The sequence below is a fragment of the Cherax quadricarinatus genome, chromosome 7 (assembly GCF_038502225.1).
Source record: "Cherax quadricarinatus isolate ZL_2023a chromosome 7, ASM3850222v1, whole genome shotgun sequence".
NCBI lineage: Eukaryota > Metazoa > Arthropoda > Malacostraca > Decapoda > Parastacidae > Cherax > Cherax quadricarinatus.
Window position 1 is genome coordinate 64,049,409 of NC_091298.1, and position 18,267 is coordinate 64,067,675.

At 42.7% G+C, this 18,267-nt stretch overlaps 1 protein-coding gene across 3 annotated transcripts in view; it reads left to right on the forward strand.

Annotated features, from left to right (window-relative positions):
• The window catches only part of LOC128686942 (uro-adherence factor A-like), a 214,534-nt gene that overhangs the window by 175,501 nt on the left and 20,766 nt on the right, over positions 1 to 18,267 (forward strand). For 2 of the 3 annotated variants that reach the window (XM_070082630.1, XM_070082631.1), the window contains exons 5-8: positions 2,146 to 5,971; positions 7,833 to 8,495; positions 11,877 to 15,817; positions 16,425 to 16,550. In XM_070082630.1, the coding sequence (XP_069938731.1) occupies positions 2,146 to 5,971; positions 7,833 to 8,495; positions 11,877 to 15,817; positions 16,425 to 16,550 (8,556 nt within the window). The remainder of the gene's footprint in view (positions 1 to 2,145; positions 5,972 to 7,832; positions 8,496 to 11,876; positions 15,818 to 16,424; positions 16,551 to 18,267) is intronic. The other variant, XM_070082632.1, reaches the window with a different exon arrangement.

Below are 18,267 nucleotides of genomic sequence, written 5' to 3' on the forward strand. Positions count from 1 at the left end.
TGGGATCATTGAGACAAGGAATACAGGGATTCCTTCCTGGGATCATTGAGACACAAGGAATAAAGGGATACCTTCCTGGTATCATTGAGACACAAGGGGTACTTTTCTGGGATCATACACAAGGATTACAGGGATACCTTCCTGGGATCATTGAGACAAGGAATACAGGGATACCTTTCTGTATTCCAAAACCCCAGGTACCTGTCTAACTCCTAGGTACCTATTTACTGCTAGGTGAACAGTGTCAGCTGGTGTTAGGTGACTTTTAAGGCGAAATAGGAAGCGGGAAAGGGAGAAAGGATGGGAGAAAGAGGAGAACGAGAAAAGAGGGAGGGGGAGGAGGAGGAAGAGGAAAGAGGCAGGGGAGAAAGAGGAAAGAGGGAAAGGAAGAAAGAGGAAAGAGGGGGGGGGAGAAAGAAAGAGGGGGAGGATTATGTACAATGTGAGAAGTAAATTATTATTGCTATGGAAAGCGCTGCACCCACAAGGGTCTTACATCACCTGGGAAATGAGAGTCACTCAGGACATTGATTCGAGGAAAGGGAGGGGAAACCCAGTTCTTGTGAATCAAATATGTAAAGTGTGTATACCTGTGTATATACACACTGAAAAGTGTGTGTATACCTCAGTGTATATATATATATATATATATATATATATATATATATATATATATATATATATATATATATATATATATATATATATATATATATATATATATATATATATATATATATATATATATATATATATATATATATATATATATATATATATATATTATATATATATATATATATATATATATATATATATATATATATTATATATATATATATATATATATATATATATATATATATATATATATATATATATATATATATATATATATATATATATATATATATATTATACGCCAAGAGGATTGCTGTATATTTCTTTTTTGTGTACTATTAGTAGAATATTCATATTTTGTTTTTAAATCAATACTGGTATATACGGATATTCTTTATTAGTAAAAGGCGAAAATAATAAAGAAAAGTTGAATAATTGAGTTTTGTGAACGAGCTGACCCTTTGTTGACAGTGGTGACGTCACAGTGGCGAGGCCGCCTACACGAACGGCTTGACAGCGTTCGTGGGCGAGGAATCCAGTTATCCCAGCTAGATGACTGTAGGTCAGTCTGTGTGTGAACTGATATGTTTGTGGTTGCAGGGGTCGAGACATAGCTCCTGGCCCCGCCTCTTCATTGATCATTTTTGTTATTTCATAATCTCAATGTAATCTTCCAAGGAAATAAAAAATAAAATAGATCGCTACTAGGTCTTCTCCGTGCTCCAGCAGCTTTATCATACCTGTGTACTCACCTAGTTGTGGTTGCAGGGGTCGATTCATAGCTCCTGGCCCCGCCTCTTCACTGGTCGCTACTGGATCACTCCCTGCTCCATGAGCTTTATCATACCTCTGCTTAAAGTTATGAATGGATCCTGCCTCCACTACATCGCTTCCCAAACTATTCCACTTCCTGACTACTCTGTGACTGAAGAAATACTTCCTAACATCCCTGTGATTCATCTGTGTCTTCAACTTCCAACTGTGCCCCCTTGTTGCTGTGTCCCATCTCTGGAACATTCTGTCTCTGTCCACCTTGTCAATTCCTCTCAGTATTTTATATGTCGTTATCATGTCCCTCCTGTCCTCCAGTGTCGTCACTGGAGTGTCTCTCTCTCTCTCTCTCTCTCTCTCTCTCTCTCTCTCTCTCACACACACACACACACACACACACACACAGCCTTGACGTGTTCATATTTGTCTTCTCATAACACATTCATCATTGCTTTGAAATTGCACATTATTATTATTATTTAAGGACGACCTGTATAATTCGCAAGAGCTGTTATAATCCTTAAGGATTATACAGCAAGCAATCAGGTTTGATTCAAAGAAGAGAAGGGAACTCTGTTGTGTCTTGAATCATGAGCCCTTCAGCGTCAGGGCAAAACTTCCCCCTGAAGGGCATATTGCTTATAGTGTGAATGTGTTTTGTCTGTTTCTCACTTGTTTGGTATCCCGCAGCTGTATAGTCCTTGTGGCTTAGCGCTTCTTTTTGATTATAATAATAATAATGGTATCCCGCAGGTGGCACTGACGAGGTTGGACCACGCGCCGCAGAAAGGCAAGGCTTTCATCGGTCGTAGCGGTGCCCTCGGTCACCGGCGACCTCCCTCCAGAGGCTCCCGTGGCTCCAGGAGATCATCTGCAGACAGCCTCCACCAGGACTCCGAGGCTGACCTGGTTATTCCGAGGGAGGTTGACATCGAGGTGCAGCTTGAGAGTGACGGTCACAAGGAACGTCAACCAGAGAGGCACTTCACTTGCGAGGACATAGCAAGGGACTTCAAGGTATATAGCCAAAGCTTCAGGGAGGCGCTTACAGATACATTAAATGCAAAACAGTTGCAACAGACCAATGAGGTGGTTAAGAAGAAGCAGGGAGATCTAGACGTCAAGCAGGAGATACGGAGGAAACTCTTTGAGAATCGCTACAGGAGATCTGGTATTTCCGTAGGGGGATCAAATCCACTGTTGAACAACTTCTCATCTGAGGCTGAAGAGTCCTTTAGAAGGATCAAGGAGGAAGTTGCTCGTTTAGCAGCCAAGAGGAGGTCATCTAGTGATATCAGTGACTCTAGAGCTTCCAGTGACTATTCTTTTTCCTTCAACTCAGTACAAGAGGATCATAAGGAGAATGTAAAATGGTGTAGTGAGGAAAGAGAGTCAGCCTTTGATTCAGCAAGTGTCGCTTTAGAGAAGAATGTGGAGACCAGGTCATCCTCTGAGGCTGATGTAGTGATCAGTGACCGTGAGAGCATCGCAGACTCTGGTCTGGTAAACAGACGGACTGTCATCACTATCAGTGGGAAGAAGAAAAAGAGCAAGTCTGCCTCTAGTCTAACCCAAGAAGAACCGACACCGCTCTGGATCAGAGATCTACAGACTAGGCGATCCCTCAGAGGGAAGGATCCAGCCCCTTCCAGGCTAATTCCTATTCAGATTGAGCCAGAGTTTGAAGGAGGAATAAATGTATCCATTGTGAGTCAGGCAGAACCCAACCGCAAGGACAGCACCTCGCGTATGTACGTTCGTCAGAGTGACTCAGAAAATAGACCTTCGAGGGCAAGTGCTTTTAACGTCAGGCAAACTATAGAGAAGCGACAAATTCAGCAAGAGAGACGAGAGAGGAGAGCTCTTAGAGAAAAGATCAGAGAGCAGCTGAGGAGTCTTTCTGAAAGTCGTGAGCGACGAGATTCCTCTGGTTCTTATGTATCCTCCGTTCACCTCAGTCAAAATTCGGTGCGATCAAAGTCTATGAGTTCTCTGGATCAAGACCAGGACGACTTTAGAAGTGAATCTCCCCTATTCAAGGTCCAGTCTAGCCCAACGCTAGAGAAGGAAAAAGAGGAAGTTAGAATTTATCTGTTTGGAGCATCCAACCTTACTGAGAGTGGAGATTGTTACCCTGATGTGCCCCCGGCCTCCAGGGACAAGACTCGACTAATCAGCACAGACACTACAGAAAGCAGCAGTCACCAAGAAGCTCGGGAGAAACACAAGATTTGCTATATTGAACGACCAGAAACTTGGCAGTGGACACAGTCTTGGGACTCGCTCAAGGCAGGCCAAGAGGACATTGATGAGAATTGTCAGAAAGTTAGTGAGTCCATTAATTCGGTTAAGAAACCATCTGATCTCAGTAGTCAACGCTCGTCAATTCAGTCAAGTGTCTTTGATCAAGGCTCGCCGAAGACGTCTTGGCAGGAGTATAATCTTCACCACACTGATCAAGGGATCAGCTGCATCTCCCCATTGCTTAACAATCATCCAAACAGTCTCGAGAGTACAAAGTCCTGTCCTGCTCTGTTGACACTTGGTCAAGCAGGAACCACCAAGGACGACTCCTTACAACCTGCCGGTGAGGATCTCTCCTGCACACCACCAGTCCCGCCTCCTCGGAGGAACAGGTTAAGTTTGTCAGCTGGACAAATCACACTGGAGGAGGAGGAGGACAAGCCCAACTGGATCCGACTGGCAAAGGAGCGACGGAGTCTACGGACAGCTCAACAAGTGGACCAGCTGTCTGATAGAGCCTCAACTGCCAGTAAGGAGCCAGAGTGGGTCATCAGGGCTCGGAAGAAGCTAGAGTCACTTAATGTGACACTCACGAGCACAACTGACTTTAATTGTGCCAGTTCTTGCGTCACAGAATCTTCATCAGCGTGGAGTCGAGGTGGTCTAGATGCTCTAGATGATCTGAAGGAAGAAACATCACGTATTGGGGAAGAATTAGCTGAAGAGGCAACTGCCAGGGTGAATGAGGACTTGGCACTTCACAAAGACATCAGCAGAATGTTGGAGCACAATACAGATCGCTCGGAACGCTCTCGTGAGCCCTCTGCTGAGCGGCTTCGGGTGTCCTTTGAGACCTCTGCAGCTGAAAACTCTGATGGTGATTCCAGTAGACGGTTACGCACTCGAAAACCTCAGCTGGATGAAGTTCGTTTTGGTGACCTGAAACATGACTGGGGTGGTGCTCAAACTAAGGCTTTAAAAACCAGCAATGGTAAACAAAAGGAAATGCGCTTTGGTGAGATTCAGGTGAAGGAGACTCTTCCTGAGCCTTCTGAGAAGACAAAAGAAATGAGATTTGGTGACATCATGACATCGCCACAGAAAGCTCAAATTAACTCAGGTTCGACAAATGGCAGTCGCCCTGTGATGCGCTTTGGGGACACGCCGCTCGACCTCTTCTCATCCTCAGAGCCCAAAGGTCCAAAGAGCAGTTCGAAGTTTGAGTCAGTAGCTGGTCCAGACCCAACTAAGATGACTGCAGAACAACTGAATCAAAATGTTGAGGAATACGACTTCCCAATACCAACAGGAAAAGAAGATGTCTCTGAGCTAATGAAGTTCCTTGAAGATAGCTTGAAGAAAGCAGAAGTTGTCCCAGAAGTCGTCAGCGTGGAGGACAACCGGCCCAAGCCCAAGAGCATCCTGAAGAGGCGCTCCGTGGAGAACGTCCTACATGAGCTGAAGAGGGAGGAGAGGAGAGAGGGGCTCCAAAAGGTAGAGCACCGGAAGAGCGCGTCCTTTGACTGGGACTCCGTAGGTAAGGGAGCTGATGCAGGCTTGGACATTGGTCACATCAGAAATACCGGACACAGACTGAGCAGGGAACACAAGCCACATCCAGATACCCCCCACACAGCCAAACCACAGCCACAACACCCTCACCACCAACACACCTCACAAACCACCACAGCTACTACCGCCACTAATGGCAGCAGCTTTTTTAATGTCAAATTACGGCATGTATCCTCTAACAAACGTGAGCCGGCAGTAACTAACGAAATGCTTCGCTTCCACTCAGAACACTCCTTACACAGACGGCCGCAAGGTGTATATTTCAACACAGATAGACACAGTGGGGATTTCACTTCCCTCAACACCTTTACCAGCACTCATGAGATCCGCCTGCAACCCAGGAGGATTTCTACGGGGGGTGACAGCCATGGGTCATCCTCGGCCTCAAGTCAGGAGTCTCTGTCAGACTCTGGGGCAAACCTGGGTAGCAATGAGACTGACCGAGCCGTCAGTGAGGTCCTGAACAACTTAGATCAGTGTTATGAGGAGAGCAAGACTGCGCCGAGGAAGCCCAAAATGGCACAACCTTTAAAAGATGACAAAGTAGGTGACAATTTTACCAGCAAGCTCAACATGAACAGAAATAATGAGAATCGGAAAGAATTAGTTTCCAGACCGACAGCAGTCACTCTTACAGCTTCCAGCAGCAGGAAAGCAGCGACGGTGGGCAGCAAGGGTGTGAGAGAGCTGTTACAGAGGGTGCAGGATCCCACATCATCTGCCTGGGGAACCTGCCGGAGTGGACGTGGCTTGGCTACCTCAGGTAAGATCCTTCCTCCACAACCACTAGTGACATTACTCTGATTATTATTATATTCATGAATCATACAGTGTCAGAATAGGAGGGTGGGGCACAGTCAGGTTGATCTCAGCCCCAGTTCTTTGGGTCAAGAACGCTTCACTAGTATCAGTGTACTCCCTTGAAGTGTGTGTGTGTGTGTGTGTGTTTGAGAGAGAGATTGTGTGTGTGTGAGAGAGATTGTGTGTGTGTGAGAGAGAGAGTGAGTGTGTGAGAGAGAGAGTGAGTGTGTGTACACTGTGAGCATAAGAATCATGACAGGTTATCATCAATGCATTCATTAAGAGGTGTTGAGTTAGGAGCATGACAACCTCTGGACCGTAGACTTGTTGCTTCTCCATGTATTTCCTCAGTAGTTTGTGTCTTGGTATTGTTTAACAACACTGTAGAAACTTGCTAATCCATTTCCAAAATGACTTTCATCATTGACATCACTAATCAGTCTAGTATAATGATCTACAGTACCTAATTACAACGTATCTTTGGCTGATCAGACTCATTGTTACTGACTTTTCTGTAGTGTTTTTTCATGTGTACTTGAAAAGCTGTAATTAAAATGCTTACTGTATTTATTGATACATAATACAAATATGTATGTTCTCTCTCTAGCAGGTGTTTAATTGTATAGTTCTATATTATCTTCTTAGGGAAGTGCTCAAACCAATGGCAGATAATGAGGTTTGACCTAAGGAAGGGTTAACACCATGTGCAGAGAGAGTGTATGCATTTGTGTCTGTATCTTTGTAGTGTAGAGGGGTTGTAGGAAGTGGGGTATGAGAGGTGGAGCCAGGTGAGTGTTGGCTAACCATAGTGCCCTACCCTTGTGTGTTGCAGCCCTGGTCCGCACCTCCATGCTAACTCGCCTCACTAACCACCGCCCCAGCCCAGCCTGGCTTCACTAGCAACGCCAACACCCCCTCCTGCTGCTGCTGCTGCTCACGACGGAGATGAACTGTGTTGCTGCTCACGGAGGACAGATCATGTGCTGTAGCCTCGCTTGCATTTGGGTACCCTCTGCCAGCGGACGGGGAGCAGGGATAATAAAGTGGCTTCTTGCTCCTTGTAGTTACCCCTGATACATTGGAGTACGCTAAGCATGTGGTAACACTAGAAGGTAGCTTCACTGCCAGTCGCAATGATCGTGATACCAAGAAATAAATCAAGGTCATAAAAAGTATTCAGAAAGACTGAGTACCTTGTGATATAGTTAGCAGAACTAGGCCCACTTAGCAAGCGAGTGTTAACCAGTGGTCTTATCAGTTGCTCTGTTTTCCACCTGCATACCTGTGTCTTGCCAAAACCTCGATTGTGTTAGAGAAATGCAAAATACAAGTCTTATGCTCGAATAATACATTTGTGATATGACTGTGCCTTTAGAAATCTTTTTTTATGTAGAGAAAAAAGTGTACATATATTCTGTGTATTTAAAATGACTTAGCAAACAAACATTAGACTTAATACGGAAAGTGTGGTTTATAGTGTAGTGCAACTCTCACTCTGGTACAAAAAAAGACAGTGTACCTTTGATGAGGAGCTGTTATCTACAGTAAAGACATTAGAAGCAAGCCTTGTGTCTCGTGCAGAATACACAGTGAGGTATGACAACCTTGACCTGGAACTAAATCCAGGAGCAGCAGGTTTATAAGGATATCAGCAGACTGATGGTGGCCCTCTAGTGTGTAGACAATTCATGTTTGTGTGTATTCAGCTAGTTGTGTTTGGAGGTGTGTTTGTGTGTGTATATTTATAAGCACATTAAAACTAACTTGTATGTAAGAAGGAGAAACATGTGTAAGTTAAACGTTGTCGAATGTGTTAATTACAGAGCCAACAGATGACAGTGTTTCCCTCGATGGCCCTCTTCTTCCTCCTGTTACTACTGCTATTGTTGCTACTGTTACTGTTGGTGGTGGTGATGCAGTCTTCACTCGTGCAGAAGAGGGTGATGGTGCCTTTAAAGCCTGGCATTCAGCATCTCCCCAGTATTCCAGCAGCACGACAGTCACCCTTCACCACTATGACCAACATTCCAGCCCCCACAACAACATCCTGTCCCCACAACCTCTCCAAGATTCCATCACTGCCACTTCCTCCACATGTAACATCTCCAACCCCAGTTGTGAAACCACCTCAAAGAGCTTCTCCATAACCCTGACTCCAATTGCCATTAGCAACACTGCCTTCGTAGGCATTAATAAGAGTGCCAGTGAAGAACAGAGCAAGCTGGAAAGAGACTTACCGATGTGTATCAACTTGGGCAGGGAACCACGCATATCAACACTAAGCATTGAAAGAGAACTGGTGGCAGAGGAAGGAAAGAGAGGAAGAAGAGAAGAAGAGGAGCTGGAAAGTCTTCGCTGCAATACCAGACTTGACTCCAATAACTACCCAGGACCCACAAAACAGTCCACCACACTCACCACACACCCAGCTTACCTTGCTTCTTACCTACTCACCCCAGTAGTGGTACAGCCACTCACCATGGCAGGTACGTGATGTACAGTGGTGCCATGAGCTCGCCCACTGGAGTTACAGAAGTGTACCCTCACGGGAAGGTAAAGTATGGCAGTGGTAGAGTTCTCACTAAAGGAAATCATCTGCCACTTCAGGTTGGACTTCAAGAGGTCCCAAAACCAGTTATGTAAATCAGGTACAGTGAACAACAGCATGTTGGTCAAGTACCATGGGTCAGCCAGGTACAGTATCAGAACAATCATTACCACAAGTGAACAACATGTACTGGTACAGTAATTAGCACCACAGGTAAGCCAGGTACAGTGCTGGTACAATCATCACAGGTAAGCCAGGTACAGTGATTGTACAGTCATCACAAGTAAGCCAGGTACAGTGCTGGTACAATCATCACAGGTAAGCCAAGTACAATGCTGGTACAGTCATCACAGATAAAAACAGTAAGGTAATATAAGTTCCATTTTAAAAGTACATTTCTTTCAACACACCGGCTGTATCCCACCGAGGCGGGGTGGCCCAAAAGGAAAAACGAAAGTTTCTCCTTTTACATTTAGTAATATATACAGGAGAAGAGGTTACTAGCCCCTTGCTCCCGGCATTGTAGTCGCCTCTTACAACACACATGGCTTACGGAGGAAAAATTCTGTTCCACTTCCCCATGGAGATAAGAGGAAATAAACAAGTATAAGAACTAGAAAGAAAATAGAAGAAAACCCAGAGGGGTGTGTATATATGTGCTTGTACATGTATGTGTAGTGTGACCTAAGTGTAAGTAGAAGTAGCAAGACATACCTGAAATCTTGCATGTTCATGAAACAGAAAAGAGGACACCAGCAATCCTACCATCATGTAAAACAATTACAGGCTTTCGTTTTACACTCACTTGGCAGGACGGTAGTACCTCCCTGGGCGGCTGCTGTCTACCAACCTACTACCTAAAGTACATATGACCATCAAATAATGCACGAACAAGCAACACATTTTTTCTCACAACACAAATTCAATAGCAAGAAGTAGTTTATGAAGGCTAGGAACTCGTACTGTCACTAACTACACAATCCCCTTCCTTTACGACAGTCATTTACTTTAGGTGCATTTATGCAACTGTTGAATATGTTGGTGATTGATAACGAATTGTGAAAAAATTGAACATGAAAGTGAATGGATGATGTTGCAGCAACACCATGATAAACATTTGTTTGAAGTAAATGGAGGCAACACAGTACGTATATGATGCACTACAGTATACAACTCGCCACAGTATACGATGCAGCACAGTACAGCCTCTCCTCACTTAACGACGGAGTCCCATTCCTAAGGCCATGTCAGTAAACGAATTCGTCACTAAGCAAGGAGCATACTGTAATGGTAGTAGGTTTGTGTCAACCATATTTGATATTGTTTTAATGTCGCCTTTGCACCATTTATAATATTTTTAGTATATTTTTAAATGTTTATGCAGTAGTGTACTGTATATTGTAATAAACAGGATAGAGGAAATCAGCTCTAATATACATTATTAAGCTATGCATACTGGTCAGAAAGCCCGTCATAAGTCCAAGTCGTTGGTAAACAAGTACGTCGCTAAGTGAGGAGAGGCTGTATATGATGTATCATTCCTACACACCACTGGGAAGAACCACATTCATAAGTTGTAGGAGGGTTTCACACAGCCCAGGGGAATGGGATGGAACTAAGTTTAATCCAGGGAAGGGGAACTCAGGTCCAATTCCCAGGATCAAGAGCCCCCTCCTCATAAACATAAGGAACCTTCCCTGAGGAAACAACCACTGGCAGAAGGGCTCATGGAGTCATAGCCCATAATACTCACAACAATGACAACAGTTATTTCCCCACACCATTTTTATCATTTTACAATAATGCTGCTTTTTTTCTTTATCAAATGCATTCATCTTTTGTATATGTATGTTTGTGTATAGGTGAGTTCTTATATGTTTATTAAAATTTGGTAATGAAATGTGGCTTAAAATTTCAGGTGATTGTAGTTATAGGTGATCGTATTAGCTGATGCTCCCTACCACGTTTCTATTGTTAGAGGTACTCCTCACTTAACGACCGAGTTCCTTTCCTAAGAGTAGGTCGGTAAACGAATTGGTTAAGTGAGGAGCCGCCCCTTACTGATATTTCAAGCATCCTGTACTGTAGTGGGTTTGTCTCAACCATCTTTAGATATTGTTTTAATGTCATCTTTGCACCATTTATAACATTTTTAGTATATTAAAAGTAGAACTAGGCATTAAAAACAACAAAAAGTAAATATGTAGTCTTGGAGATTGCGAATGCTAGTGTAGTGAGCTGACTGACTGTGGTAGTGAGACTGAGATTGATGCTTGATGCTGAGATGTGCTGCCATTTCCATGACTAAACTACTCATATAGCATACAATACCAATTGGTCAGAGAGCTGGTAATCAGTTTGAGCGGTCATTAAACAGGCATGTCATTTAGTGAGGAGTACCTGCATTATGCATTGCAACATAAACTCTTGTCATATATTTCCTGATCATCAAGAGACAACCAATTCAATGTAAGGAATGGAAAACTAAATTATTTTTGATAAATTACAGAACTTAGATGAGCTTCTTTGGCTTTTCCGTAGGTATCAGGAATGTAACCCAATTTTTTCCATATGTTTTTCAGTTCGCCTTATTGGATATTCAGTAGCACTGTTCTCAAGAATGTAACTATAGTGTGTTATTTGATGGTCAACAGTAGCTCAGAACATAACTTTATTTTTTCCATATGTTCTTCAGTTTGCTTGACACAATTTTCAGTAGCACAGCTTGTTATTCATCTCAACTCTGGTTCATACAAGTCATGTTTCATTATATTCATGAGAATATTAGATAATCAGGTTTGATCTATGGAAAAAAAACAGTAGTTTTATTTTAAATTATGATGCAAAGCAATTATTATGATGTTTATGTAACCACTGTCACTGTTGATGGTAAGAAGAAACATTAATAATATTGTATTAATACAGCAATAGGAAAAATAATACAGTAATTTTAATAACACTGATAATACTACTATTAAGAATAATAAGTATTAATATTAAGACATATTTCAGGAAAAAATTCTGTAAGTACAAATTTTATCATTTTTTAAAAGTACAAAAAATTTAAATACTATAAGTACAAAATCAGAAATAAGTATTCTCTATACATAGTTTTTTGAACATAAAACTTGATAAACAATGTTTATAATATCAGTAATCAACCTACATTCTTTTTTAAGGTTGCAAATAATTGTTAATGATTTTAAATTATTATTTTATAGTGAGATATGGCTTGGGTCATTTTGTATGGACCATAACCTGCATGATGGGAAATAAATTAGTGAATCCAGCTGTATATATTTTTTTTTTTTGGCTTCAGAAGAGGAGCAGCAGTACACCAACAGCTCCGTCACTACTACTGTTACAGCAGCGGCAGCCTCCCCCTCCTCCGCTGCCCCCTCGACTCTGCAGGACGGTGACATCAACTCCTCCACGGCCTCCAAAAACTGTGATGCCCCCATCCTCACCTGTGGCCGCAGTTCCACCCTCACCGCCCACCACCAGGAGGGCCGCTCCTCACTCTCCTCCCACTGCCAGGACACCCACACAAATTTCTACGCATGTCAGCAGGAGAGCCATGCCTCTTTCCCCTCAGCTCAACAGGAAAACCATGCCTCTCTCCCCTCACCTCAGCAAGAAAGCCATGTCCCTTTCCCCTCAGCTCAACAAGAAAACCATGCCTCATTCCCCTCTCATCAACAAGAAAACCATGCCTCAGTCTCCTCTCATCAGCAGGAGAGTGACACCGCGCATCAGGGAGGCTATGTCCCCTTCCCCTCGCATGTCGAGACGGAGGGAGCCAGCAATTCACCAGCCAAGGTGTTCAGCTTCACCTTCAGCGCCAACCAAAAGACCCGACCAGAGACCAGCTTCACAGACCTCGAAGAGGACTCACTAATCCGCCAGAAGACACAGAAGGAGGCCGAGAACACCAGGAGGACCGAGGGCATGAAAACATTTACCATTATCACAAATCCAAATGATGTTTGCAAGCACAGCACTCCAGGTGAGAGAGAGAGCTTAAATGGCCACTCTCATACACTTGTGTCATCTCCCGTGCAATTAAACAAATTCAAGTCAAATAAAATTAGTTCTGAGAGTGATAAGTCAAATGAGCATCCATCCAAAACAAACAGTTATCCAGTAAGACCTTTAAGAATGAAGTTGGTAACCCAGAACCTGGGCAGCGGAGGAGAGCGAAGGAAGACAGAGGAAACGAGCAGTGAATGCAACTCGAAACACAGAGTTCATCAAGTAACAGTGGAGCTCATGAACGAAGATGATCAAAGGCAATTATCTTTAAAGAAGAGAGAAGAGGAGAAGAAAAGAAGCAGCTTATTAGAGTGGGAGACGTTACAAAGACAAAGACTTGAAGATGAAGAGAAAAATCGCATTAACAAAAATCTGTCGATGAAGCCTGTCTCAACGAAGATCAAGGAGCTTGTGAAAATGCACGGAAGCTTCATGTCTATGTTTAGCAAGGAAAAGAAGACAGATATTAATGGTACAGTTGATGGCAAGGATGACATTGTTTTCCGAAAAGTGCCTTTAGAAACTCCACATGTGGAACCAAAGAATGAGTTTATAAAGAATATTCCTGTTCCCATGAAGTCTCCGTACATTGTCAAGAAACTTCTCTCGCCCTCCAAAAATGCAAGCTCCTATGTGGAGTCTCATCACACGAGCCGTCGAGATTTGTCCAAGTCTCACTCACCAACCCGTAGGGCCAGCCCTGCCTCCAGGAGAGAGACTTCAAAACCTCGCTCATCAGAGGACAAAAGGGAGCACACCTCTCACAGGATCCTTACAGAAAGCAACTGGAAAACAAACAGGGCAACGTGCAGCTCCAGCTCCTCCAGCCCTCGGAAACCTCGGTCATCCAACTCTCCATCAAGGCGAGGAAGGAACTCACATATACCTACATCATCAGATAAATCAGGTGTCAAAGAAAAAGATGCACAGTCAAAACATGGTGAGATTCATTTAACAGGGTCTGGAGTGTCTGAGGTGATGGCTTGTACAAGAGATGTGAATGAGTCTTCCAGATCTTCAAAGAGATCCTCTCCTCCAGTTCCACCAAAACCATTAAACCTTCATGAAAAATTTCAAGCATTACCATTGCCTTATTTAGATAGAAAAAAGGAATCAGTTGACCTCGAAAAAGATAAAGGAAAGAATAGTCAAATACCTTTACATTATGAAATATGTACTAGTGAAGGCAGGTCAAGTATCAAGGATCCCAAGAACAGAAAAGAGTGGCTGAATAAAATGCTCAATTCGTTAACTTTGGATCACACACAGCCCTTCGACATGGTGGGTTCAACTGAAAGTGGAACACATCCTTCTAGCCCATTAAAATTATGCTCAAGTACAAACATTCATTGTGAAAGTCTACATCCTGATGGGATTGGTGAGAAGTCACAGGATTTTCCTGTTCCTCCTGCTAGGAAGTCAACGGCATCCTCTAGGATTGCTGCTGAAGCTCTTTACTCACCTTCGTCCAAATATTCACCTTATAGTAACAACTTGTCATCCAAACTTTCATCAGCCGACCCATCAGTAACACAAACAAAACCAACTGTACCACCCAGGATTTCATCACCATCCCTTACAAAGTCATTTGCTGACCACTTGGACATATCCTGCTGCTCGAAGGCCAATATATCCTATTCTTCTTCACCAACATCACTGAGGTCTTCAGTCAGAGAAGCCCTCCAGTCTGACCAGTCACAGTTAGTCAATGGTAGACGAGGACCAGTTAGTCTTTCATCAATTTTGGGTGACGGGTCCTCCAGGTCGTCCTCAATAACTTCCACACCTTTGGCATCTCCAAGGGCGACTCCAGAGAGGGTAATTAAAAGAGATTCTATTGATTTGGGAACAAAGCTTGATGTAATCCTTGAGTCTAGCTTCAGGGACGGAAGAAGGGTAACCATACCTGGTGAAGAACAGAAAGAAAACATTGCTCCCTCTCCCAGTACAAACAGAAATAAGGAATACAAAGAAAAAAAATTTGAGGAGGGTGAGGATATCTTGAGTCCTCCTTCACCCTCTCCATATAGATCCTCATTTAGAGTAAGAGAAAGAAGTGAAGAGAGAAGGAAAGGAGTTAGAAACAATGATGAAGAAGTGGGCCTTCAGAAAGAGACAAGGAGCTTGTGGCAGACATCAGTACACAAACCCTTCAGCTTCACTAAACCTTCTGTGACGCTGAAGACAATGACTTCTGATGTTGACCCACAAAGGGTTGCCACTAGTAAAGCTTCACCCTCGCACAGGGAAGACCTGACTACGTGCAATCATTTCTACCTGTATGATAACAGAAGATATAACCAGGATAAAAATGAACCTGCTGTAGAAAAGTCAGAATGTAGAGTAAGCACAGAGCCTTTCACATCACGATATTCTAACGAGAGAATTTCACCGGGGACGAAAGTCCCTGAATCTTCATCCCTAGTTTCCAAAGGTGGCGGTTCTTTGGGTACGAGTGAAGGGAGAAGATTATCTCTAGTGTATGAATCTTACCTGTCAAGGAATAGCAAGGAGACATCATCACTGAGGTCAAGGGGGCCATCAGAGAGGTCAACACCTGACAGAGACTCTAAGCCTGTCTCTCTGTCCAGCATCTTGTCCAGAGATGTAGGCTCTGATGACTCCATACCTTGTGAACACACTGGCAGCTTTCAGTTCAAGCCAGATATCTCCTTTTCTGAAGAATTAAATGATATAAATCAGAGATATTGTAAAGACATGGCTATACAACGCTCATCATCAAAGACGACAGTTGAGAACACATCTGGAAGCAAACTACCCCTGTCCTCTTGCTATGACAGTGACGATGTATTTATCAATTACTCCACAATGGGTAAAGGAGACAAAACAAGAGACTCAAGCCTAGAACCAGAGTTTAGAGAGTCCCTACCTGCTCAAAAACTTAGGAGAGGAAATAATACCAGAAATAAAGAAAGGTCACCAGGAAGAATTTCAAAGGAAGTATCTTCAAACTCCTCTGGGCCAAAGAGACCTCCAAAGACTTCGACAAGTCCCAGCAAGTCGAGAAACAGTGTTGTCCGTAGGAACTCTAGTCTGAAAAGGAATCGTCCTGAGAACGTGGGAGGGTCTTTGAAAATCAAGAAGGACAGAAAAAGCTCAGAGGATGATCCAGCAGACCTGAGAGACGAAACTATAGTGCAGAACGATGGTGGCTGGACCAAAACAAAGACCACAGTCAGAAGAGCCCGACTAGGGTCCACAGAAAAGGTGAGTCTGACTGAAGTTTAGAGAGGATGTCTTATTTTGAATACTGTACTTCTCAGGAAGGGGAGGACAAATTCAATTTTCTGCTGTTCCCTTCATCAGCAACACACTTGAGGGGAACAGCAGAGAAATATAATGTTAACTAAGCCCTTTACTTGATGTGCTAATAGGGTTGAACAGGTGGCTGGTGATGACACTTGTGATGGATTGTAAAAATAATGGACAAGTCTACAAGTCTACTTTATCCATATTTCCAAAGTCTGTTAAACTGAGGTACATTAAATCGAGATCTGTTAAATTGAGGTCCATTAAATCAAGGTTCACTAAATAAAGGGTTAACTGATAAACAATAAAAGCCACAATACCATGTCTGGATCAAGTCACAATTAACCCATAAACTATCTGGACATAATAATGATCCAATATGGACTGTAACAGCATCTAAAGTTGTACCTCAAAGTTGTGAATTGAACATCTGTGTTCATCTTATATCAAGAAAACTAATGTAGGTATCAGTGTATTTATTGACAAATGCTGAGTGGCATCATGCTATTTGCTCACTGAAAACAGAAACATTTACAGCTGCCATTGTTTTCCTCTGGTCTTGCAGGCACGGCAGATAGTTCGAACCAACAGTGGCAAGACAAAGAAGGAGAAAATGTTTAAAGCGAATGCATCAAAAGCACTGGAAGACTGGGCTGCTGGCGCCACAGTACATGGAAAACTCATGAAAAAGGTAATTATTATTATTACAGGTGGGCCCCGCTGCACAGCACTTCACTTTATAGCATTTTGCTAATACAGCGGTTTTCAGTTATACCCAGTCTTCATTTATTCAGGCTTCCTACAGTAAATATATTCGCCACTCACTATAAGCTAAGAACAAAAATATTTTAAGGTAAGTAATGTGTGTATTCTATATGCATTGTTTTAGGCCTAGCTCTATTGCTCACTTAATATGATAGTGTAAACATGTTATCAGCTTTTATATGAATTTGAAAGTGAGAAAAGGCTATGTTTCACTTTACAGCAGTAGCCCAGAACCTAACCTGCTGTATAAGTGGGGCCCTTCCTAACATCTGTGACATACTACTATATAGAAAGCCACTTGTTATGCAGAGCATTTTGGGCAAATTAGGTAAATTTTGTCCCAGGATGTGACCCACATCAGTCAACTAACACCCAGGTACCTATTTTACTGCTAGGTGAACGTGGACAACAGGTGTCTAAAGGAAACACATCCTAATGTTTCCACCTGTACCGGGGATCGGCCTCGGACTTCAGTGTGTGAGCCGAGTGCCCTGCCAAACAATTTAAACAATTTTAATTGTTAAATAACAAACAATGGCAAACATTTTTAGGATTTATTAAATGAATACTGAAACTGTATTTACTCTACTAGACCATGCCAGCAAAGGTGCTTCCTGTGATCATATTTGCTTGGACCTCCTCTTTTCTACAACATTGCAAGTTCCTGATAATGTGTTTATTGCAACACTAAAAGCCTAAAACTATCATTCAACTTCCTCCATGGTTGTTTTACGTCTTGTATCGCTTGTTCGCAGTTTTTGCATAATAACCTCAATTATATTTGTTACACAAACAGAAAACTATTTCTTTGCAGTATACAAAATATAGTTTACATGTAATAAAATATTGTTAAACACAAAAGAAAGCCACTAACATGCTGAGCATTTCCAGCCTTCCTTTCATAATGATCTATTACAGAATATTTCCACAAAATACTGCAATTTTATTCCAGTTCTTGCTGCCTTGTATTGCCTCTCATGTTTCCATTAATGCAATTCAGAAGAATATAAGGACAGTCTTGTTTCCGAACTTGTGTTCACCATTTTGTTGCTATTCGTGTTGTCTGCAAACTTCTTTATAGCTTATCTTTTTTCTGACAGTATTTTTTTTCAACACACTGGCTATCTCCCACCAAGGCAAGATGACCCAAAAAAGAAACGTTCACCATTATTTACACTATCACTGTCTTGCCAGAGGTGTGCAGATACATATACAGTGGACCCCCGCCCTACGATGGCTTAGCATTACGTTAAATCCGCCATACGATACATTTTAACGCAAAAATTTTGCCTCGCCTCACGATAAAAAACTCACCTTACGTGATTCGTCCGGGACACGTCCCATGTGTGGCCTCAGCGCCAGTGCTTACAAGCCAGCCAGTGTGGTCGCATCTACGCATACATTCGGTACATTTCACATTATCCCAGTGTTTTTAGTGCTTGTAACTGCAAAATAAGTCACCATGGACCCCAAGAAAGCTTCTAGTGCCATCCCTGTGGTAAAAAGGGCGAGAATTAGTATGGAATTGAAAAAAGAGATTAAGGAAATGTGTGCAAAGTGGGTTGAACTGCAAACCTTAACGGATGAAAGTCACCCTGACACAGCTATTGCAAGCCGTGCTGGTGACTATTAAAATGACAATG